This window comes from Petaurus breviceps, unplaced genomic scaffold (assembly GCF_028583685.1).
Source record: "Petaurus breviceps papuanus isolate PSGF00001 unplaced genomic scaffold, PetGlider_PUasm1.0 186, whole genome shotgun sequence".
NCBI classification, from domain to species: Eukaryota; Metazoa; Chordata; class Mammalia; order Diprotodontia; family Petauridae; genus Petaurus; species Petaurus breviceps.
This window is the reverse complement of record NW_027185798.1, coordinates 2664623-2684804: the sequence shown is the minus strand read 5'-3', so window position 1 is coordinate 2684804 and position 20182 is coordinate 2664623. Positions and strand designations below refer to the sequence as shown.

The window sequence follows — 20182 nt, the reverse complement described above, 5'->3', positions numbered from 1 at the left end:
CAAAGCAAGATCTCTCCACTCTAAAAGAATGGAAAAGCTCCCAAAGAGGTGGCAAGAGAGGGGACAATAACCACTGATCTAAATGTCAATGTTTTCTTCTATTTCAAGTCTTTGCAGAGTAATATACGTATGTTCTAATAACATCTCCAGTAACAGATATGAAAAGGGAACCTGGCAACCTTTGCAGATGATTTCTTGTAACAGATCACCTCTTGATAGTCATACAGATGAGTGGTCTAAAGAATGTAAGGACCAGCTGCTGGCATTGATTACAAAAGCATTTGACTTTGTTGGGCCAGAGTCAGCCTTGAAGGCTCTCCTCCCGCAAAGGGTTGGCCAAGTTGATGTTAAGACCCTTCCTTATAGTTAGATAACACTCAAAAAGAGCTGGTGTGTTCAGCACACTCACTAAGAGTTAACTATTTTTTAAAAAATCTTTTGAGAATTGCTAGTTTATGATCCATAGCCAGAGAAAGTTATTAGGAGCATTTGGGTATTAAAAAGATGGGCTAGTGAGGGCACAGGCAGCTTGGAAACGTTGACTCTGCTACCCAGGTTCCCAAAAGCAATGCTCTCCAATTTTACCTTCCTGTTGTGTTATGTAGCCAGTTTTATTGGCCACTAGAATTCCATGATGGAACAACTGAATCAAAGAGTTGGAAGGGACCCCTGGTGGCACCAATTAACCTGTACGCACAAGGACTTCTTGTAATGTCCCTAGGAAGTGGTCAGATTGTCCAGCCTTGGCTCCAAGACCTCCAGGGAGAGAGGAACCTACCACCTTTGGACAGTTCTGATTGGTGCGAAATGTTGACTGAATTTAAACCTAATTCTGTGTCTTTGTCCTCATTCTGTCCCGGGGAGCCTGACAGAATGAGCCTAAGCTCTCTTCCACAGTTTTCCAGATATTTAAAGGCAGCTATGAAAGCCTCCCTCTCTTCTATAGCTCCATAGCCCAGCTCCTTCACCTGATCCTAAGGTGACCTGGATTGCTACCCTCCCTATTGCCTTCCTCTGGCTAGTCTCCAGCTTATCATTGTTCCCCCTTAACCATGAATTGAGCAGAGTGTTCCACGTGAGGCCTGAGCAGAGCAGAGGAAAGAGGGAGAAGCTGAGCCTCTCAGTACAGCCTCAGATCCAATGAGCTTTTTGGTCACCACTTTGAACTGCTGACTCAGACTGAGCTTGCCATGCCCTAAGAACCCCAGCTCTTTTTTGAATGAACTGCTTCCCCCATCCTGTACATAGGGGATTGATTTTTTTTTATCCCAATATAAGACTATGATTATCGCTATCAAATTTCATCTTACTATATTCAGCCCAATGCTCTAGTTTCTCATGATCTTTTTTGGTTCCTGAGTCTATCATCCAGTACATATTAGCCAATCCTCCCAGCTTTGTGTCCTATAAAAATGAGCATGCCATCTCCCTATGTCTTGATCCCAGTCACTGATAAAAACGTTTAGTAAAATAGGGCCAAGTACAGATCCCTGGGCCTCCCCACCGAAGTGTGCCCTGCCCTAGTGACACTGAATGAGAATTAACAGCTGTGTTGAGTCCTGTCATTCAGCCCCAACGGGTGATGACCATCACCATCATGTAATCATAGTGACTACTAGTCCACATCTGCCCGTCTTCATCAGTGAATAATACGGGATACTTTATCAACTTAGTTTTAAAAGTCTAGGTAGACTATATGGACTGCAGTTCCCTCATTTGCAAGTTTAATAACCCTGTCAAAAAAAGAAATACGGTTAGTGTGGCATGACCTGTGCTTGCTGGAGCCAATCTGGCCAGCCCTTTGTCATCGCCTCTTTCCTTGCTAGAAATTCCGCTTTTTGACATGTCAGCCAGAATTGTCTCAGAAATCCAAGTTAAGCTCGCTAACTTAGGGTTTGCAGATTCTGCTCTCTTACCTTTTCAGAAAACAGGGGCCATGTTTATTCTTCTTGGGTCTTGTGGTGCCTCTCCTTTTTCCTGTGTTTTTTCATGCGTGATTGGCAGTGGCGCAGCAGCCTGTCTGCCATTTCACTGCTGGAAGAAGTGGTTCCTTTGGGCCACAGGATTTCAATCCATCAAGGACACGAGGTACTACTTCCTTATTAATCTTAGTTGTCTTAGCTATCAAAGCCTAAGGAGTCATTTTTTTCCCTCTCATTTCCAGTATAGAGGTCATTCTCCTTGGCAGATAAAGCAAGCCAAATAAAGATTGACCAGCTCTCCTTAATTGGCAGCCAAGAAAGCAATTACAGTCTTAGACAGTATTAGAAGCTGCACAGGGTCCAGGAATGGGGCCTGGATTCTGAGCAGTTCTGCATCTTCCTGCAGACTGACCACATCGGGAGTGTCGAGCTCGGGTCTTGACGCCATGTTTTAGGCAGGATGTTGATAAGCTGAGGAGTATCCAGAGGAAGGGCGTCAGGAGGACCAAGGGCCTGGAGTTCATGCCGCGCATGATGATTAGTTGAGGGAACTGAGAATGCTAACCTAGAGAAGACACAGGAAAGCTGTAACAGCTCAGCTCTCTTCAGCTGTTTGAAGGGCTGGCTCGTGGAAAGGGCCTTGTTCTGCTTGGCTCCAGAAGGCAGAATTCGGAGCAGTACGTGGGTGTTGTAGAAGCAGACTTGGGGTTGAAATAAGGAAAAGCTGCCTTAAAATTGGAGCTGTCTCCAAGTGGAAGGGATGGGGTTAGCAGGTAGTGGGTTCCACCTCATGGGGACTCTCTACTCGGTAAACTCCAGTCACTCCTCCGATCACATGGTGCCTGGGTCATCACTGAAGTCCCTCCCATCTTGGCCCCATCCTGCTTTTCTTTTTTACTACATCATTGCTTCCTTTGCTATTCCCTATGATCCAGCCAACTGACCTTGCTGCTTCCCCCCCCCCCCCACTGTATTCCATCTTCTGCCTTCTAGCCTTTCCCCTGGTTGTCACCCTAGGTCTGGAATTCATTCTCACCTTTGCTAATCCCTTGTTTTCTCCCCCTCACAGCTGTTTCCACTCCCTACCCCCATTTAGCTTATACAGCATAACAGATAGAGAGCTATCCTGGAATGCTATCACACCTCCTTAATGAACTCCCATGTCCCCTCAGAAAAGTTTGGCCCAACATTCTGCACATTGCAAAAGCCAAGTGGTTGAGTGGGTGAACACTGCATGTACCCAGGCCTGTGAGGTGATTGATAGATAGATGCTTGAGTTACTCCATCAACATATGCACCTTGGACAGGGCCTACTTCTGGGCCCAGAATTTAATAGAAGAGCAGACTGACTTATACTTGTGAAAAGACCAGTGTTGAAAAGAACTTTCAGCAGTTCTGGACCACTCTTTGCTGCCAGGAATCTCATTCTCTTCATAATACTGTATGAATACCTGGTTTTGGGACGCTGAGATCTCAGAAGAATACCAATTGTAGGTGACCCAAATAGCAATAGAAAAATCAAATTTTTCTCTTGATTTTTGCACACACTAAATGTTTGTTGTTGCAGTAGCCTCAAGAACTACATAGTTACCATCAGAAAATACTATAGAAATTATGGCATTAAATTCAGAGCAGATAACAAGGTGTGTGATCTTCAGAGTACATTTTTTGTGTGTGTGACCTATCTTTTAAAGCTCTTTGGCTTTTGAAAATCTACCACCAATTTGTATAAGACAATGAGAAACCCCAGCAAACACAACATTGTTCAAAAGGTTTGAGTCAACAAGCATTTATTAAGGTTTTACTGTGTGCCAGGTACTGGGCTGGGAAAACAGAAGAAAGGCAAAAACAGCCCCTGCCCACAAGGATCCCATAGTCTGATGGAGGAGGTGCTATTTGGAACAGTCATACAAATAAGACGTGTAAAGATCTCGTCAGCTGGAAATGATCTCTGAGGGAAGGAGGGTGTGGGCAGGGCTTGGGAAAGGCTGAGCCTCTAGACAAGGAATGTGGGACATAGACTTGGCCTCTGAAGGGTTCAGATGATGTTCCCATCTTTAAACTACTTTTAATTAGTTCAGAATGGCAGGTTCTCACATGCAGGGCATGGCTCTCTGTCCCTTGGCTTGACATGAGTTCTGTCTGCTCAGGGAAGGCTTGGAGAAGGACACGTGGATCTCCTGTTAACCACTTCCCTTCTCTCTCTCTCTCCCCCTCGTTCTTGGTGCCTTCAGTGGTGTTTCATGCCCCACCTCCAGCCAAGATCAAGCGAGAACTGCACAGCCCATCTGCCGAGCTGTCCTCCTGCAGCCATGAGCAAGGCCTTGGTGCTACCTACGGCGAGAAGTGCCTCTACAACTGTTGGTAGGTGGCTGGGGGGCAGGTCCAGAAGCCCCTTGGCACAGTGGGACACTGGGGCCCAGGACCCAGGCCCAGCCCTCGGAACCATATACTTGGGGCCGTTGTTATTCAGAGCAGAAATGCTGAAGTCGCTGCAGCTTGGAATGACCCCTTAAAAACCACAGACCAACCACCCACCCAGTGCTTGGTTTCCTCTCCTGCCCCCTCCCTCTTTAGGTCTGTCCTATGTTAATGTGAACTTTAAACACCAAAGATGTGATCAGAAATGGGAGCAGATAGAGGAGGCCTTGCCGCCGTGCCCTTTACTTAAGGAATATCCAGGCCTTTGGGAACAGGGGTTACTGGAAATCATTCTTTGCTCTAAATCCAGTAAATGTAGATCTGCCTGGCAAGAGGGGGGCGGGCACGAGAGGGGAGAAGGCCTGTTATTTCTAGTAATGTTCTAGTGGAAATAAGATCTTGGGTAAAGAGCCGGTTCATTCCAGGTAATTCTAACATAACGCATTATGCCATATAGAAGACACTAAAGAGGACTGTGGGTGGTGTATCTGTGTTTCCCCGCCCTCCAAAAAAAGCCCTAATGATTATTTAAAAGAAAAAACCGGAAGCAGGGGCTAAAATTATCTTTGAGAAAATCACTCCAAGTGTTAAGTCTGTGACGCAGCCACTTTTCCAAGGTACAAACATTCCCTTGGGGCTGCCAGCAATTTCACTGTGTTAATGCTCTCACTTCCTGACAATGAGATGCACAGAAACCTTGGAAGGGGCAGGGGAACCAGACTAGTGGCCTACTTGCCGCATGATGGTCCTTCTCCTTTTTTCTTCTGTTTACAGTGCCTACGATAGGAAGCCCCCCTCTGGGTTCAAGCCATTAACCCCTCCCACCACCCCCTTGTCACCAGCCCATCAGAACTCCTTGCTACCCCCTCCCACTTCTGTGCAGGCTTCAGCCCATGCTCCCACAGCCGGCCCTGTGCAAGGTGTAGGCCCTGCCCCTGCCCCAACCCCTGTCCCTGTTCCCACTCCCACTCCTGTCCCTGCCCCCCACTCCCTTCATGAACCCAGACAACAGCAGCAAACCTTTGCCATCCCTCGGCCACCACATCAACCCATGCCGATGCCAAAGATGATGCCTGAGAACCAGTATCCATCTGAACCAAGGTAGGTGCTGGTCTGCGTCTGAGTCCCTGCCCTTTGACCCTTCTGCTGCTTGCCCAGGAAGCAGAGGCTGAGGAATGCCACTGTTCAGCTTCCCCCTGTCTGAGCCCTGGGTACCACCCCTCACAAGGTCCTGGTCTCCTTGGGAGGCATGAGAGATAACCCTGTGGTTGATAGACATTTCACCATCCTTGTGAAGTTGGCCAAGGATGGGGAAATGATGCTGTTCCCATTGGAGAGACACAAAGACAGACACTATCAGATAGGTTAGTACGTGACCCTCCCTGCCCAGCCTGGGTCTCCCCTCAGGTTTCCTTCCTCACAGGCTACCACTGACAGCTAGCCAATGGCCGTGGGGTTGTTTGCCTGGCATTCTCTTACTGCTTTTTGCATCCATATTAGGGCAGATCTCCAAGTGACAGGCTCACAAACAGCTTTATTACTTCTATTAGCCAAGTACCTTATAAAAGGTAGCATGGTGCAGTGAGCAGAGCATTGGACTCAGTCAGGCAGCCCTGGATTTAAATCCTGCCTCAAACGTCCCCAAGCCTTTCTCTGCCTGTTTTCTCATCTGTAAAACACAAGACTTGGTCTCCGTGGCCTCTGGGGGTCTATTCTGATGACCCACTCCACAATAGAAATCTTCTGGCTTTGTGGCCGTGTTTTTTCTGCTTTCTTCCGAGAAAGATGGGTGCCCAAAGACTGGTGCAGGATCACGGAAAAGCCAAAGCTGGCTTCTTCACTCCTGGCCAGTTAAAATCCAGGACTTGAGGTGTTCTTGAATATGCTTCAGTCTCGCCATGGAAAGCAGTGGGACCAGTGGAGGGGAAGTGGCTTGATTGCATGTCAGGGTCCATGGACGAGTCACAGACGCACCTGGGGTCTTCCCAGCCATGGGATGTAGCCTCAGTTTCCTCACGCACAAAAGCATCCCTCTGATACCTCTCCTATCTCCCCACGTCCCTTCCCTGGCTGTGAAGAAGATCAGTGAGAATAAGAGGTTTGCAAAAACCACGAGATCACCTTAGAAATGGGAGCTTCTGGGCTGCTGCTGCCCTCTCTCACGGCCTTGAGAAGGGAAGAACCTGGCCAGGCCTGTGGGAAGGATGCTGCTGCCGCCTTGGGTTTTAAACAGAACGCTGGGTTCTTTCTTTCCTCCTCTCACTTTTTTGAAATCAGAATGCTTCTCTGCAGCCACTGTTTCTTTTCCTGTAAAGGCACAAACAACATAAACTTTGCCTCAACGGCCTTATTTCTGATTGGGGGATGGGGGGAAGTGGTTACTAACAAAAGCCCCCTCTTCCCTTGATTGGCTAGGAGATGGTAAGGGTTTTTTTGTTCATTCAGCAAGCTAGTCCTAATGGTCTGTGCTAGGTGCTGGGGACACAGACCAGCCCAGAGCAGGGTGGGGCTCTCACTCTATTTGAATAACCATTGTCAAGGGGAAATGATTTCATTTCAATCCAGCCAACGTTCTGGAGGGGGGCGTCCTAAGGCTGAGGCACCTTGGGCATGGTCCAGAAGGAGCACAGCTAAAATTCAGAGGCTGAGAGCCCAGCTTCCTAACTCTTCTCCAGCCTTGCTAATGAGATGAATCCTGCAAAAGCCCAGCTCCGCCTCTGTTATTCTCTTAAGGCTAGATGAGGTCCTGCCCTCAGGGAGCTTACATGTTAGTCTGGGAGAGAAATTATACAGATGGCTAGGATAGAATTGCTACTGTACAAGGTACCCCAAGGACAAGGCTCCCAGTGCTGTCAGGTTTCACAAGAGGGAGAATTCCATGTGTGGGGGTCAGGGAAGGCTGCAAGAAAGAAGGGAGGGCTTTGAGCAAAGCTTTGAATGATGCATGGGAAGGCCTTTCAGGCAGAGAAAAGAAACTTGAGCCCAGAGGCCAGAAAGTGTTGGATATGTTTGGAGAACCGGGATATTTCCGTTTGCCTGCCCTAAAGGCTGTCTGAAGGAAGCAGTAGAAAATAGAGCTGAAAAACTTGATGGGTCCCAGAAGGAAGGGCCTTGAATTGCAATGAGTGAATGAAATTTGAATAAGTTCAGTTCAGTAAACATTTATTAAGGGCCTACTGTGTGCCAGACACTGTGTTAAGTGCTGGGGATACAAATAAGCAAAAGACAGTCCCTGCCTCAAGGAGCTTACAGTCTAATGGGGAAGACCACAGAAAAGGAAGGGGAAGGGTCCCTGGGGAGCCACTGATGCTGAGGTCTGAGACCTCTACAGAGGAGGACATGCCCAGCCATTCAAGTTCACTGATACCCAAGACTTGGCTGTTTAGCCTTCCCATCTCTGGTGTGCCCACAGCCAGCTTCGCTTGGTTCACAGGTCCTAGGGCTTGCATTCCAGCTTCTTAGACAGCATCGGCCTCCACAGCCCAGCTTCCTTGAGCTTCGGCCCCGCCCGGTCCATTGTCCTCTGCTCTTCCTCAGGAGCCCGGGGGCCTCGTTCTCCAGTGTCATCCCCATTGTCATTTTAGTCCTATCCGTGGCTTTCATTTCCTTTCCCTGTGGATCACGTTCTGGCAGAACTCTGCACTGCGAGGTGTCCGTCTTGGGGAACCTCGCATGGCCTGGCTCCTGGTTTCATTGAGCTGTGCGAGGTCCTCCATCTTGACAAGGCTGGAGATGAAGCCGTGCTCCCTCCCACACTCCTACTTTCACTGACCTTGCTCTCCAAGCATACTGCTTATGTAGGAGATTTATATAAACAGATAGATGGAAGTCTTTTTAAGCTCCCATCATTAGAAATGAAATCATAGATTCTTACAGAGAATGTTTGTGCTGTGTAGAAAACTGAAATTTGTCATTGATGTGCTGGTTCCTTCTTTCTGGAACCTCATTCCTTAATGGTGTCTCTCCCACCCCATCCCTCCACCAAACAAGCCAGTGATAGGGCATTTCTGTGTGTGCCACTGTAAGAGGAGTATGGGGGCAAGTTGAGTGGGAATCTCAGAAAGGGAGGGTGAAACTAGGAATTAGAGCGTCACAGACCAGAAGTATTAAGGGTGGGGCAGCTAGGTGGTGCAGTGAATAGAGCACCGGCCCTGGAGTCAGGAGGACCTGAGTTCAAATCCAGCCTCAGACACTTAACACTTACTAGCCATGTGACCTTGGGCAAGTCAACCACAATTTCCCTGCCTTCCCCTCTCCAAAAAGCAAAAAAAAAAGTATTGGGGACCTGGGGAGGGATGGGGTGAGAGTTGTCCCCTTAATTATCCAAGAAATGAGAATTGGACGACATGTTTTTCTTTGTGAAATTTGCCTTATTAAGGCAGTATACTCCCTGGAGTGTACTTTCAGAGCCTGGTGCTCGAGCCCCTCTGGTTCCATCTTCACTTGGGAGAGTAGGGAAGAGGAAGTACCAGCCCCATCTCCATGCCTTGGTAAAGCAGGATCTTTCGTAGGGCACAGGGGCCTGTCTTGGTTGCCTCTTTTAGCCCTGGGCCTAGCTCCTTGTACTACATGCTTTTCCATTTTCTCATTCACATGTTAATATTGGGCCCTGTAAAAATCCAAGACGCTGTTCTTGTGAAATGAGCAGAAGGCAGCTGCCACAACGGCCGTTGACTTTGAGTTCACCAAAGGCCACCTGCCATTAAAATGATTAGATGTCCTTGAGTAATTTCATTTAAAATGCCCCTGTATTCATGCATTCACCATTTCATTTCTCTGCCATTAAAGTATATAACCTGCATTCCTAAAGGAACGGGGTACACAGTTGTGGCGAGAGCTACTAGGAGGAAGCTGGTTAGGGAGATTCCCAGGTCAGCAGGAACATCTCAGGCCCTTCTGCAGCCTCACTATGGGGTAAGACAAGGGGTTGGGAGAGCGTGAGATGAAAAGAAGCAGGAGGTCTGAATGTCCCGAGATCATCTGTGTTAGACATTCTCACGTTGAACCAAGATCACTGTTTCCCAGACCCTTCGAAGCAAGTGCCAAAGGAAGCTGCAGACAGCACTGCCCCATAGGTTGGCATCAGATCTTTGGGCTGGACCAGCTCCAACCCAGTTAACTCCCACATTGGAAGAGCTGAGAAAAATCAGTGTATTGATACCAGGTAGTGTGGTCCCTTCTTTATAAGTCAGTAATACTAATCATTTTAGATGATTTGCTTTCTCATTTGGCAGTGATGAACGTGGAGGTAAAATGCCACTTTTGGTGGCCCAGATGGAGGCTAGACAGTAAAGTTCCCAAGGTTTCCAGTCACTGAGGGGCCTCCGGGTTTCGTTTTTCCTTTTCTTAATTCTGCCTTTGTTGAAGTACCGATTAGTCACATTTTCCCCAGTGGATTGTGGGAGCTGAGGTAGTACTTTGTAATGGTCACCCAGTCCTGCCTGGAGGCTGCTTCAGGATTCCTCCCAAGGTCTGACTTACTACACCAGTGGTAACCTAGGAGGTCCTGGGCTCGAGCCCACCTCTGCCTCATGCTGCCTCCTTCACCCCTTTGGCCTGTAAAATGGAGCGATGAGATCATCTCCACGGGATCCCTGAACACTCTTGTTCTTTCTTGTTTGTTTCTTCCCCTGTTCATTCTCTGTGCCTTGTGGTCTGGATCCCAGCCTTCACCATTCCCATTCTGTTGAAACTGCTCTAGATGAGAGCCCCCAGGAGCTGCTGGCCACCAGATGCAGTGGCCTCTTAGTCCTTGCTTTGACGTTGCTGACTCCACCATCCAGTGTGAAATTCTCCTCCCTCTCGATATCCGGAGCATTCCGCTGGCCTCTTTCTCCTCTTACCTCCTCTGGATAGTGCTCTGTGTCCTCTGGCTCACCTTCCTCCACCATCTTCAGATGTGGGCACTCCCCTGTCCCCAAGGCTCTGTTCTCAGCCTTGTTTATCTCTCAGCGGCTTGGTTGGTCTACACCCCACTGTTAGGCCGATCTTCCCAAACCACCACATTTGTCCACCTCGTCTTACCTGTTGGTGCCACTGGCAGTGGCATCAATGGCAGATTCTTTAGTTCAGGACCCAGGTCCTCCACAATCTGGTCCTTATTGCCTTGGCTGTGCAGAGAGTCAGGTACCCAGTAGTTATTAAGCGCCGTCAGTGCTGAAGAGTGCTGAGCTCAGATCTTTCTCTGCTTTCCTATACAAACCCTATTCTCTGGCTAAATGGCCCCCTAGCTGTGCTGTCTGTCCTGCCGCCAGGCACTCGCTGCTGCCCTCGCACTTCTACCAGCCCTGCTCGCCACTTGTCTAAATCTCACTCTTGCTGTGCCCTCCCTGATCTGCTCTCATGACGCATTTTTGTTCTTTTCATATTAGACTTCAAATTGGTGGAATCTTATTCCAAAGTAAAGCTTATTCTGTTTCAAGATTTCTGGGATACAGTGACACTTCCAAAGAGAGTAAAATCCCCTTATCTGCCAGAAGAAAATAAAACCCAACTGTTTTATTCATAAACAGTTCAACAGATATTTGTTAGTTGCTTACAGTTTATCAGACATGGTGCCTAGACAATGAAGATACCATGACAAAAGTTGGTAGTGGAAAGAATGACAGATTTAAGAGTCAGAAGACCTGAGTTCAAATCATGGCACTGCCCCTTATACTCCCTCTGTGACCTTGGGCAAGTGACTTAATCTCTTGAGACCTCAGTTTCCTCATCTATAAAATGAAGGGGTCGAACTAGTTGACATGTGACTGTGAGGTCTCTTCCAGCTCTTGCTCTGTAAGCCTGTAGGCTTTTACAAACTCTACATAATAGTACTTGAAGCCTCAATGTATTATGGGAAAAAGTACCAAACTTGGAGTCACAGTCCATGAATTTGAATTCTGATTCTGCCACATGCTACCTTTGTGACATCAGACAAGTCCCTTAACCTCTCTAGTCTTCAGTTTCATTCTCTGTAAAGTCAGACGGATGACCTAGGTGCCCTCCAAAGTGTCTCCCACCTGGAGCCTGTGACCTTAGGATCCTATAAGCAACATTCTGTTCGCACTAAGAGCCTGTTTACTCTGCTTTTTACTTAAACGCTTACCACCTTAGGTATGGGGTTCCCATTCTGTAGAAGATTTGAAGTGGTAAGTTAGAAGGAATCAGATGAGATTTTAGATGTGATAACTCGACCATCCACCATCAAAGAAAGTCTGTGGAAAACTATTCAGAGTAGATTCAAATACCCAAATGGCTCTAAGACCCCATCAGTATGGATATTCCTCCCAGTGACACATCCATGCCTGCGACAGTCATGAGTCACTCTCATCAAGGTCCTACGATGGGTATGCCTCTTCGTGTCTCTTGTCTTTTGGTCAATCCTCAGTTGTGACTCTTCAGAGACAGTATTGTTCCATGATTGGGAGCCATAAGACAATGTTGAGAGACCATGGCCATTGCATAGATACGCCTGTGTTCTAGGGAGAGAATTGGCATGTTAAGAAAACGTGGCAGTTTCCCAGCTGTCTTCCTTCTGATCAACACTAACCCAGCTCATAGTCCATTTATGTTGTTGGTCTTATGCTATTTACTGATAGATGAGGTCTGTGGGTTGACCATCCAACAGAAACTCAAAATCTTGGGGCTTTCTAATATGTAGGTAACATTACTGTTACAGCAAAGCACAGTAATTGTCATCCTTTGTGCTATACTTCTGTCACTGAGAATGGGTGGAGTCATGGTGCACATAACCCTGTTCATGAAAGCCAAGTAGTGTTTAATGCATTTTCTAAAAGATGTCCATTCCAAATTGCTGAAAATTCGCCCCTTCCCTCCTAATTAAAAAAATTAACACCAAGGAGGGATAACTTTCAGGGATCTGGAAAATTCGCTTCCGTAGATGGTCTCACCAAACTGGACTACTGGAATGCATCGTGTTTAAAGTGATTTGACTATCCCTTTCTCCTTGCATTTATTTTAGGTCTGCTTATCCCGTCAAATTTATTGTGCTCCTCAAAATTATTTTTCATTCTTTAAAGTCTTAGAGAGAAGGAAGAGCTTGATCATACAGTCACAAACTGGCAAAGAGACAGTGGGTCTGATTGGCTCTGGTAAGGATCTCAAAACATCACTTGGAAGATGTGAGTGAGGATGAACTTCTAAAGATAGTGTTTCTTATTGTCGCGCTCTCTTTTTTAAGCCCTTCATTGCTTGTTCTGAATTCCCTCCCTCTGGGATCTTCACCCTATTGTTAGCACATTCAGCCCTACGCTGCCCTCTCCTCTTGAATCTCGTGTAATGCAACCTCAGCTGGGTCCTCACTGTAACACAGCAGTGCTTTTATTCTTCCATAATTGATACCCTATCTTATTCCCCCAGAAGCATTTCCAGCCCTTCTCTTGAGCCTACCACACACACACACACACACACACACACACGCACCTCTCTTTCTACATCCCTCTCCTAGTTGAGGACCTTGCCTCTTACGTCATTAGAAGGGTTGAGGCCATTTGACCTGAGCTCCCTCTTCTCAGCACCCTTTGACATCATCTCCCAGCCTTCTCTCTGCCAAAGCTAATCTTTCTCCACGTCATCTTGATCTCATCCCCTTCCATCTTCTCTGGCATTTCAGAAGCTCAGTCATTTCTGCGCCACTCCTCCCTTTCTTTCTCTCTGTTTAGCTTTTAGACCTTGCCCAACCTAACCTATCTTTCCATTCTCATTACACATTGCTTTCCCTTTCGTGCTCTGTGATTCTGTCAAACCGACCTTGTTTCTTCTTTATATGCAACATCCATCTCCTGTTGCCAAACCCTGGCACTGGTTCTTCCCCCTTCTTCGACCCGTCTCACTAAATCCCTCTCTTCCTTCCTAGGCATGGCTCACATCACTTTGAGCATGAAGCCTTTCCTAGTCACCTCCCTACACTACATTGCATTCATTTGCCTCTTAATTTGGCATGTCCTTCATTGAAGAATGTAAGTTCCTTCCATGTAGGGATCGTTTCTTTCTTTGGATGTGTATTCCTGATGCCCAGAATTTCTGCCTAAATTCACTTGAAATTTACATTTTAGCTTCATGTTTAACAAGGTGGCCTTAATTTTTTTCTGACCCCTGCAGAAAAAGGTTTTGAGGCCCTCTCTCAAAGTAGGTACTAGAGAAATGCTTCTTGATCTAAAGTTTTAGAACCACATGAATTCATTCAATAAACACTTCTTAAGAGCCTTCTATGAACCGGGCTTTGTGCCCCACCTAGTACAAGAGCTCTGAGCTGTTTCTGACAGATCAGATTCTGTGGCAATCTCTCTAGTTATATAGTTGCTGTCAGTGTGTTTGGGCCCCATGACTCATTAGAACTATGATCTGTTATCTTGAAGGTGATTATGAATGTTCTTAATGCAAATATTAAGAATATAAATTAGAATTTGGTGACGAAATTTTTCTGCAAAATTCTTTCCAAAAAAAAAAGATTCTCCCCCTTTTTCTTGTCCAGCACCTATTCCTCATTCCATTAGCCAAAGCCTTCAGTGTCCTTGTCCAGTGCACAAGCTTATTGAACAGCCCTGTTTTCATAAGGGCAGAATTCAACTTCCAAGACCTTGCATCTTTGCCTGGTGCCAGTTTGGAACTGATGCATTGACAGTCAACTTCACCCCTTTCATGGGGCAAATACCTCTTGCAAACTTGCACAGGACTTTGATTTGTTGATGACAGCATTTTTTAAAAATACATGATGGATATGTTCTGTCAGTAGGAGAGTCTATCTCTCTCTGTCTCCTGGGATCTGTTACTTTGACCTGTATGTAAATATGCATATATGGCTTCTTTTCCCTCTCTCATCTGTCTTCTATCTTTTTCCCTATTAGTCTTTTTCCCTCTATATTTCTTTACTTTCTTTCCCTCTGTGTCCCTTTCTTGACTTTTGATAATATTGACTGAAGAATAGAAGGGAGGGCTTTTTTTTTTCTGCATCCATTGAATAGAGTTTCATGTTCTTTGTCCTTAATTTTCTTTTTTCTTTCTTTTTTTGCTTTTTGGAGAGTAGTTGGAGTTAAGTGACTTGCCCAAGATCACACGACTAGTTTTTATGTTCAGTGTCTGAATCAAATTTGAACTCAAGTCCTCCTGACTCCAGGGCTGGTGCTGTATTCACTGTGCCACCTAGCCACCCCTGTCCTTAATTTTCAAGGATGTATAACAGATAGATTTCTCTCTCAAATTATATAGTTGCTCTCTGATTGATTTGGCCTCCAGTACACACCTTATGACTCATTGGACACTATGAAACTTTAAAAATTTTCAGCCTAAATTCACTTTAAATTTTCATTTTAGCATCATGAAATCATGAAATTTTGTTTGACAAGGTTGCTTTAATTTTTTCTGGCCCCTAAAAAAAGGTTTTGAGGCTCTGTCTTGTAGAGGCGAGTTTTTAGATTTTGTAGACTGCATTGTTAATAGAATGGTAGTGCCAGGCCTCGAGTCTAGAAGTTCTGAGTTCAAATGCAACTGCAGGTATTTACGAGCTGTATGATCCTGGGTGAGTCACTTAACCTTCCCTCATCTGTAAAATGAGGACAATCATGGCACCTGTTTTCTAGGTTATTGTGAGGGTGAGGTTAAATACTATCTGTAAAGTGCTTGGCACAGTGCCTGGCACACAGTAGGTGCTATATTGATGTTATCGATGATGATGATGTTGGTATTGACCAGGAGAAGAGAGCTAAGGAGCCAGGAAAGCTATTCCTCATAAAGAAAAAAAAGTTGTCAGGTATCTGAGTGGCCTTCAGAGTGGGAGAACATTACTTATGGGCACTTAACGCAAAGCGTAGAGAAGTGTTCTCTCTCTTCTGTTTTCATGGAAAGAAGAGAAAGAAACTCCAGTGAGATGCACAAGTGCCCCGGAGAGACGCCGACTTTTATAGTTTCTTCTTTGTTCAAGTTGAAAGAGGGAGAAACTCAAAGACAGGTAGTGAGAGGCTGGAAGTTCCTGTCTGAGCCAAAGGAGCCAGGCCCCTGGCATCTTGTTGAGAAGCTCGCAGGGGTTCTGGGAGACTCCAAAGGCCTTTGCTTACACGAAGGCCTCATGAGGGTGGAAATGCTGGAACATCTGCACATTGGTCCCAAGAAAATGAGCGATTTGTGTCTTTGTGATTGTAAAAGAGCCAACGTCTGTAATGGGCTATTGGGCTTCACCTGCATTCTCTTATCGGGGGCCGCCTTTGAAGGATTCCCAGGGAGTTAGAAGGATGTATTCTGAGGGGGTGATGATTACAGTCAGGTAAGGCTCAGGAACAGAAATACCAGGTTGCTCCTAGCTCCAGAGCACAGACTCGACTTTAGGAAGTCTCTATAGAGATTCTGCAGCTTGAGCCTCCCTAGCCTGCTCCCCTAAAACACTAAGCTTTACAGTGGCCCTGTGAGGTGGGAAGAGACAAGCCTTTTCTCCAGTTTCCAGAAAAGAAATTGAAGGATTAACTGACTTACCAAGAATTGCGCAGCTTGTGAGTGTTAGGATTCAAACCTTGGTCTTCCAGGCTTTACAAGTGTAGCGTGGCATCCGCTAGGCCTGCCACCTCCTCGGGTCTCAGCAGGTAGGTCATCACTGACTTCTGCTCTGAACATCTCCACTGATGGTGAGGTGGTTCCCTTGCTTTTCAGCCAGTTCTTCTTCATGTTTTTCCTTGAAGATTGATCTGAATTCTGCCCATCTGTAATTCCTCCCCGTGCCCTGGTTTGTTGGGGGAGGGGAAGGTCCACTTTTAGAAACCTGATAAAGCAGGTCTGGGCGGGGGGTTAGAGATGGTCTGGGATTTTTTTTTTTTTTAAGCAATTGGGGTTAAGTAACTTGCTCAAGGTTACACAGCCAGTTATTTCTGGGTGGGTGCTAAATGTCTGAGCCCAGATTCAATCCCCAGGTCATCCCGACACTGGGGCCCGTGCTCTTACTCGCTGAGCCACCTGGCCACCCCTGGGCTTTTTTTTTTAATTGAGTGCTTGATAAATGCTTGTTTCCTGACTTTCACCTGGATTGTTGCAATAGCTTTCTTTTTTTCTTTTTTTAATAGTATTTTTTTTCCAATTATATGTTATGAGAATTTTTAGCCTTCATTTTTACAAGATTTTGAGTTCAAATTTTTTTCCCTCCCTCCCTGATATTCTTATAAATTTGACTCCGTTCTCTATATATTTGAGAAATGAGAACTTTATCAGAGATACTTTCTGTTCAAAGAGTGTCTCCCAGCTTTCTGCTTTCTTTCTAATCTTGGTTGCTAGGTGGCTCAGCGAATAGAGCACTGGTCCTGAAGTCAGGAGGACCTGAGTTCAAATCTGACACTTAATACTAGCTCTGTGACCTTGGGCAAGTTATTTAACCCCAATTGCCCTGCCTTCCCTCCTCCAAAAAAAGACCTTCAGATCAGGATTGTGTCCTTACCTAAGCCTTCTCTTCTCTGGGAGAAACATACCTATTCCTCCTTTAAAGCCTTATCACATAGCATGATTCCAAGTCTCCTCCTTTCTTTGGAAGCCTGTTTGATATGTCTGCCCTTTAAGTAGACTCTTGGGTAATAGTGTTACCCAAATTCATCTAGTTTAATGGAGGATATAAAAATAATGGAGAAGGAGTCAGAAGAAACAACTGAGTAATCTTTAGAGAAATCATAGGGAACTCTGTAAAACTGGGCCCTTCACAGGATTCAGGCCCTTTTGCGACCTATCTATAACATGAAAAAAGCTGCGTGAATATATGTTCTCAAACGTACATATTAAGAAATTCATTCCTTGCTAACATCCAAGCTTCAATATATTTTCAAACTTTTTGCAAAACTTTGAATATCTGACTTAAATTTTCAAAATTAGAAAAGATTGTATTTTCTCTCTCCAAGACTGCTAATATTTTGTATTTGTGCCACGAAATGGTGAGTAGGCTTTCCTTTGCCTCCCTGTTCTTCCAGCTCTCAGATTTCCATTTTCTCCAGAGATCAGGAATTTGTTTTTGTGGGTTTTTCTTTTTTAACTTAAACCCTGATCTTTCCTGTTGCTGGTCTTCTTTATCAGTAGACACATTGTATATCCAAGCCTTCAAATATCATGCCAACATATCTACACCCTTGATCACCTTGCTGCTCCTGTGTTTGAACTACAGAAATCGATTAAACATTTCTTAAGCCTTAGGAGGATGTTATCTTTGCAGACCTTTTAATATTTTATGGAGAGGCAAAATTGGATCTAGGCGGGGCTGGTGAGCTTGGAGTTCAGGCCTGAGGCTTTTGTTTTTTTACCATGGCTTATCTCTAAGTCATAAGGCAGGAGTAGAATAAACAGTAATAGGAAGTCTGCCATGGTGTCCGTCATCTTCTCTCTTCTGGGGCATGTTTTATGATGGATGTGGTTTGCTTTTTCCCCTGCCTTTGTCTTAATGCAATCTGTATATTAATTACACACTTTCTTTCCCTTCCATTTCCTTAAGAGCTGCCTTATTTTTGCCGAGCTTCCAAGTTTGACACATCTTTCTCCTCCCCCCTTCCTTTGTGATTGGTTTCTTGAGGGACTTAACTTGCAGCTAGCTTGGGGTGGCCTCCAGGGCACTTGTGTGTCCCGCTAACAGTCTCATCTAAGGCACGCTTCTCTCATTTTTGCCATAAGCATTGTGTTGACTGTGTGTATTGGCAGCAATCAGAGTAAAGGAAATGCAGAAAAAGCATCTGGCGGCTTTCTTAATGTAAACCAAATGTTGGTAGCGTGGGTGAGCTCTTTGGAGGGAGGCACCATAGAAATCTGACAAACAAATAGCTTATTCCTTAAATAGACAGTCACTGAAGGAGCCATGGGCTGTAGCACGCTGCAAGGGGGCTCGCCCATCAGAGGTCACGTATGATGGCCAGGGCTCTGTGGGGGACGTGGGCCGGAGTAAGGGCCTTCATTAAGTCCATAAGCGAGGGATCGTTGTTGTCTCGGTGTCGCACACAGAACACACTGGAGATGCTTCCCAGGATTGTGGGGAGGGGGAGAGTTCAGACAGAGGTCAGGGCATGGTCTGCCAAACTCTAGGACCAGGACTGAATCACTTCCCTCATTTGCACAAAGAAAGTCAGCGTCAAGCGTGCTCCTGAATATGGTGGCGTTCCATGCACTTGGCAGCCAGCCTTTACCTTTCTCCATCCCTCTCCAAACACGGCGTGAGCCGTAGAATCAGTGCAGTAGTCAAGAGGCGTCTGATCTCCAAGCTACCTTCAAGTCAAGTTCAGGGATTTCTGGCTGGTGGCCATGTGAAAATGCCTCTTCCTGATGGGGCCGTACCAGCCGCGCTCTAGGGTTTCATCCTGGAAAGGGAGATGGACACAGAGCGGAAGTAGAGTAATCCAGGCCTGTCAGCTGCAGAGACTCTGGTTACAAGCCACAGGGCCCCAGGCCATCTCAGTCCCATCAAGCGCAATTGAGTGATAGAAAGTGCCTTTCAAGGTGTTTGGAGGAGGGTAGAAAGAGGGAAGAGAGAAAAGACCAAGGCCTCACCCTCCAGAGTGGCAAAGCACCTTGGGAATAAGTCTTCCTTTTCTGGCTTCTTCCCTGTTCCCTGTTTGAAATTCCCCCTTGAGTCACACTGTGCCCATGCACACTGTCAATGTCAGACACTTGAAACTCAGGTTTCAGATGAACGTGCCCCCAGAGCCCATCGAGAGACTGCCATACATGGAAACAGCTGTGGAGGTGGCTGACCTGGAGGGAGCCTGTCAGTCAGCGATCCCCTCAGCCCTTGGGCTTGGCCACACTGGAGTGAGCTCGACCCCTTGCTCAGTGGGGGTTGGCTCAGTCCCCACTGATGTGGGTGTGATCTTTTGGCCACATATGGCTCCCATTGTCCATATTCTAAAACGATACTATTGGTGCTTATAGTATTTTAGTAAATGCACCAAGTGCAGACACATAGCCAGCAGGCCCTTCTGTCCTGCATATTCATCGAAAAAAGCATTTTTAAAAGAATTTCTAACATCTCAAGACTGGAAGGGTCATTTGGCCCAACCTGGGGTGGTCTAGGGCTTCCTCCGCTGTATCACCAGCATGAGGCCATCCAGTCTGATGGAGATGAGCTCACATTTCAGTGCTTTGGAGTCTGCAGACAGTCTCAGTCCTGTGAGAAAACCTCCCAGGAGGTACAAACTCCCAAGCCCTAGGATGGGAGAGACCAGTCTAACTTTGGACAGCTCTGGTGGGAAGGACAATCCAGTGTGAGGGAAGGCAGGCTGGCACCTGGGTCAGAGGCCCTTGGGGGCACGATCTGGTGTGAGGGAAGGCAGGCTGGCACCGGGGTCAGAGGCCCTGGGGGGAGGACGATGCGGTGTGAGGGAGGCTGGCACTGGGATCAGAGGCGCCTTGGGTATGTATCACCTGTGAAACCTTGGGTGAACTACTTAACTTCCCTGGGCCTCAGTTTGCCCATCTGGCCTGTGTGGTCTCAGAGGTTTCTTCAAACTCTGGATCTTGAGGTGGCGCCATAGTGCATGGAATGCCAGGCCTGGAAGACTCATCTTCATGAGTTCAGATCAGGCCTCAGACACTTACTAGCTGTGACCCTGGAAAAGCCTCAGTTTCCTCATCTGTAAGAAGGGGATAACAGTAGCCCTTACACCTCACTGGGTTTTTGTAAGGATTAAATGAGGTAGTAATTGCTAAGCATTTAGCACATAGTAAATGCTATCCACATGTTAGCTGGTAGTATTAGCTATCACTAGTTCTGTTTTGGGAATATTCCCTTTATTGTTATAGAATCTGACCTTCTAGTTCTGCTGCTGGAGCCAAGCAGACCAAGGCTTCCTTGTCCCCTCAGCAGTCTCTGCTCCCTGCCAAGCTCTTCGCTTCCT

General features: G+C 46.4%; 1 protein-coding gene across 3 annotated transcripts in view; it reads left to right on the top strand.

Moving 5' to 3' along the window:
* Positions 1–20182, top strand: part of ETV5 (ETS variant transcription factor 5) — a 69726-nt gene that overhangs the window by 25327 nt on the left and 24217 nt on the right. For all 3 annotated transcript variants that reach the window (XM_069089375.1, XM_069089377.1, XM_069089376.1), the window contains 2 exons: positions 4157–4286; positions 5118–5444. In XM_069089375.1, coding sequence (XP_068945476.1) covers positions 4157–4286; positions 5118–5444 — 457 coding nt within the window. The remainder of the gene's footprint in view (positions 1–4156; positions 4287–5117; positions 5445–20182) is intronic.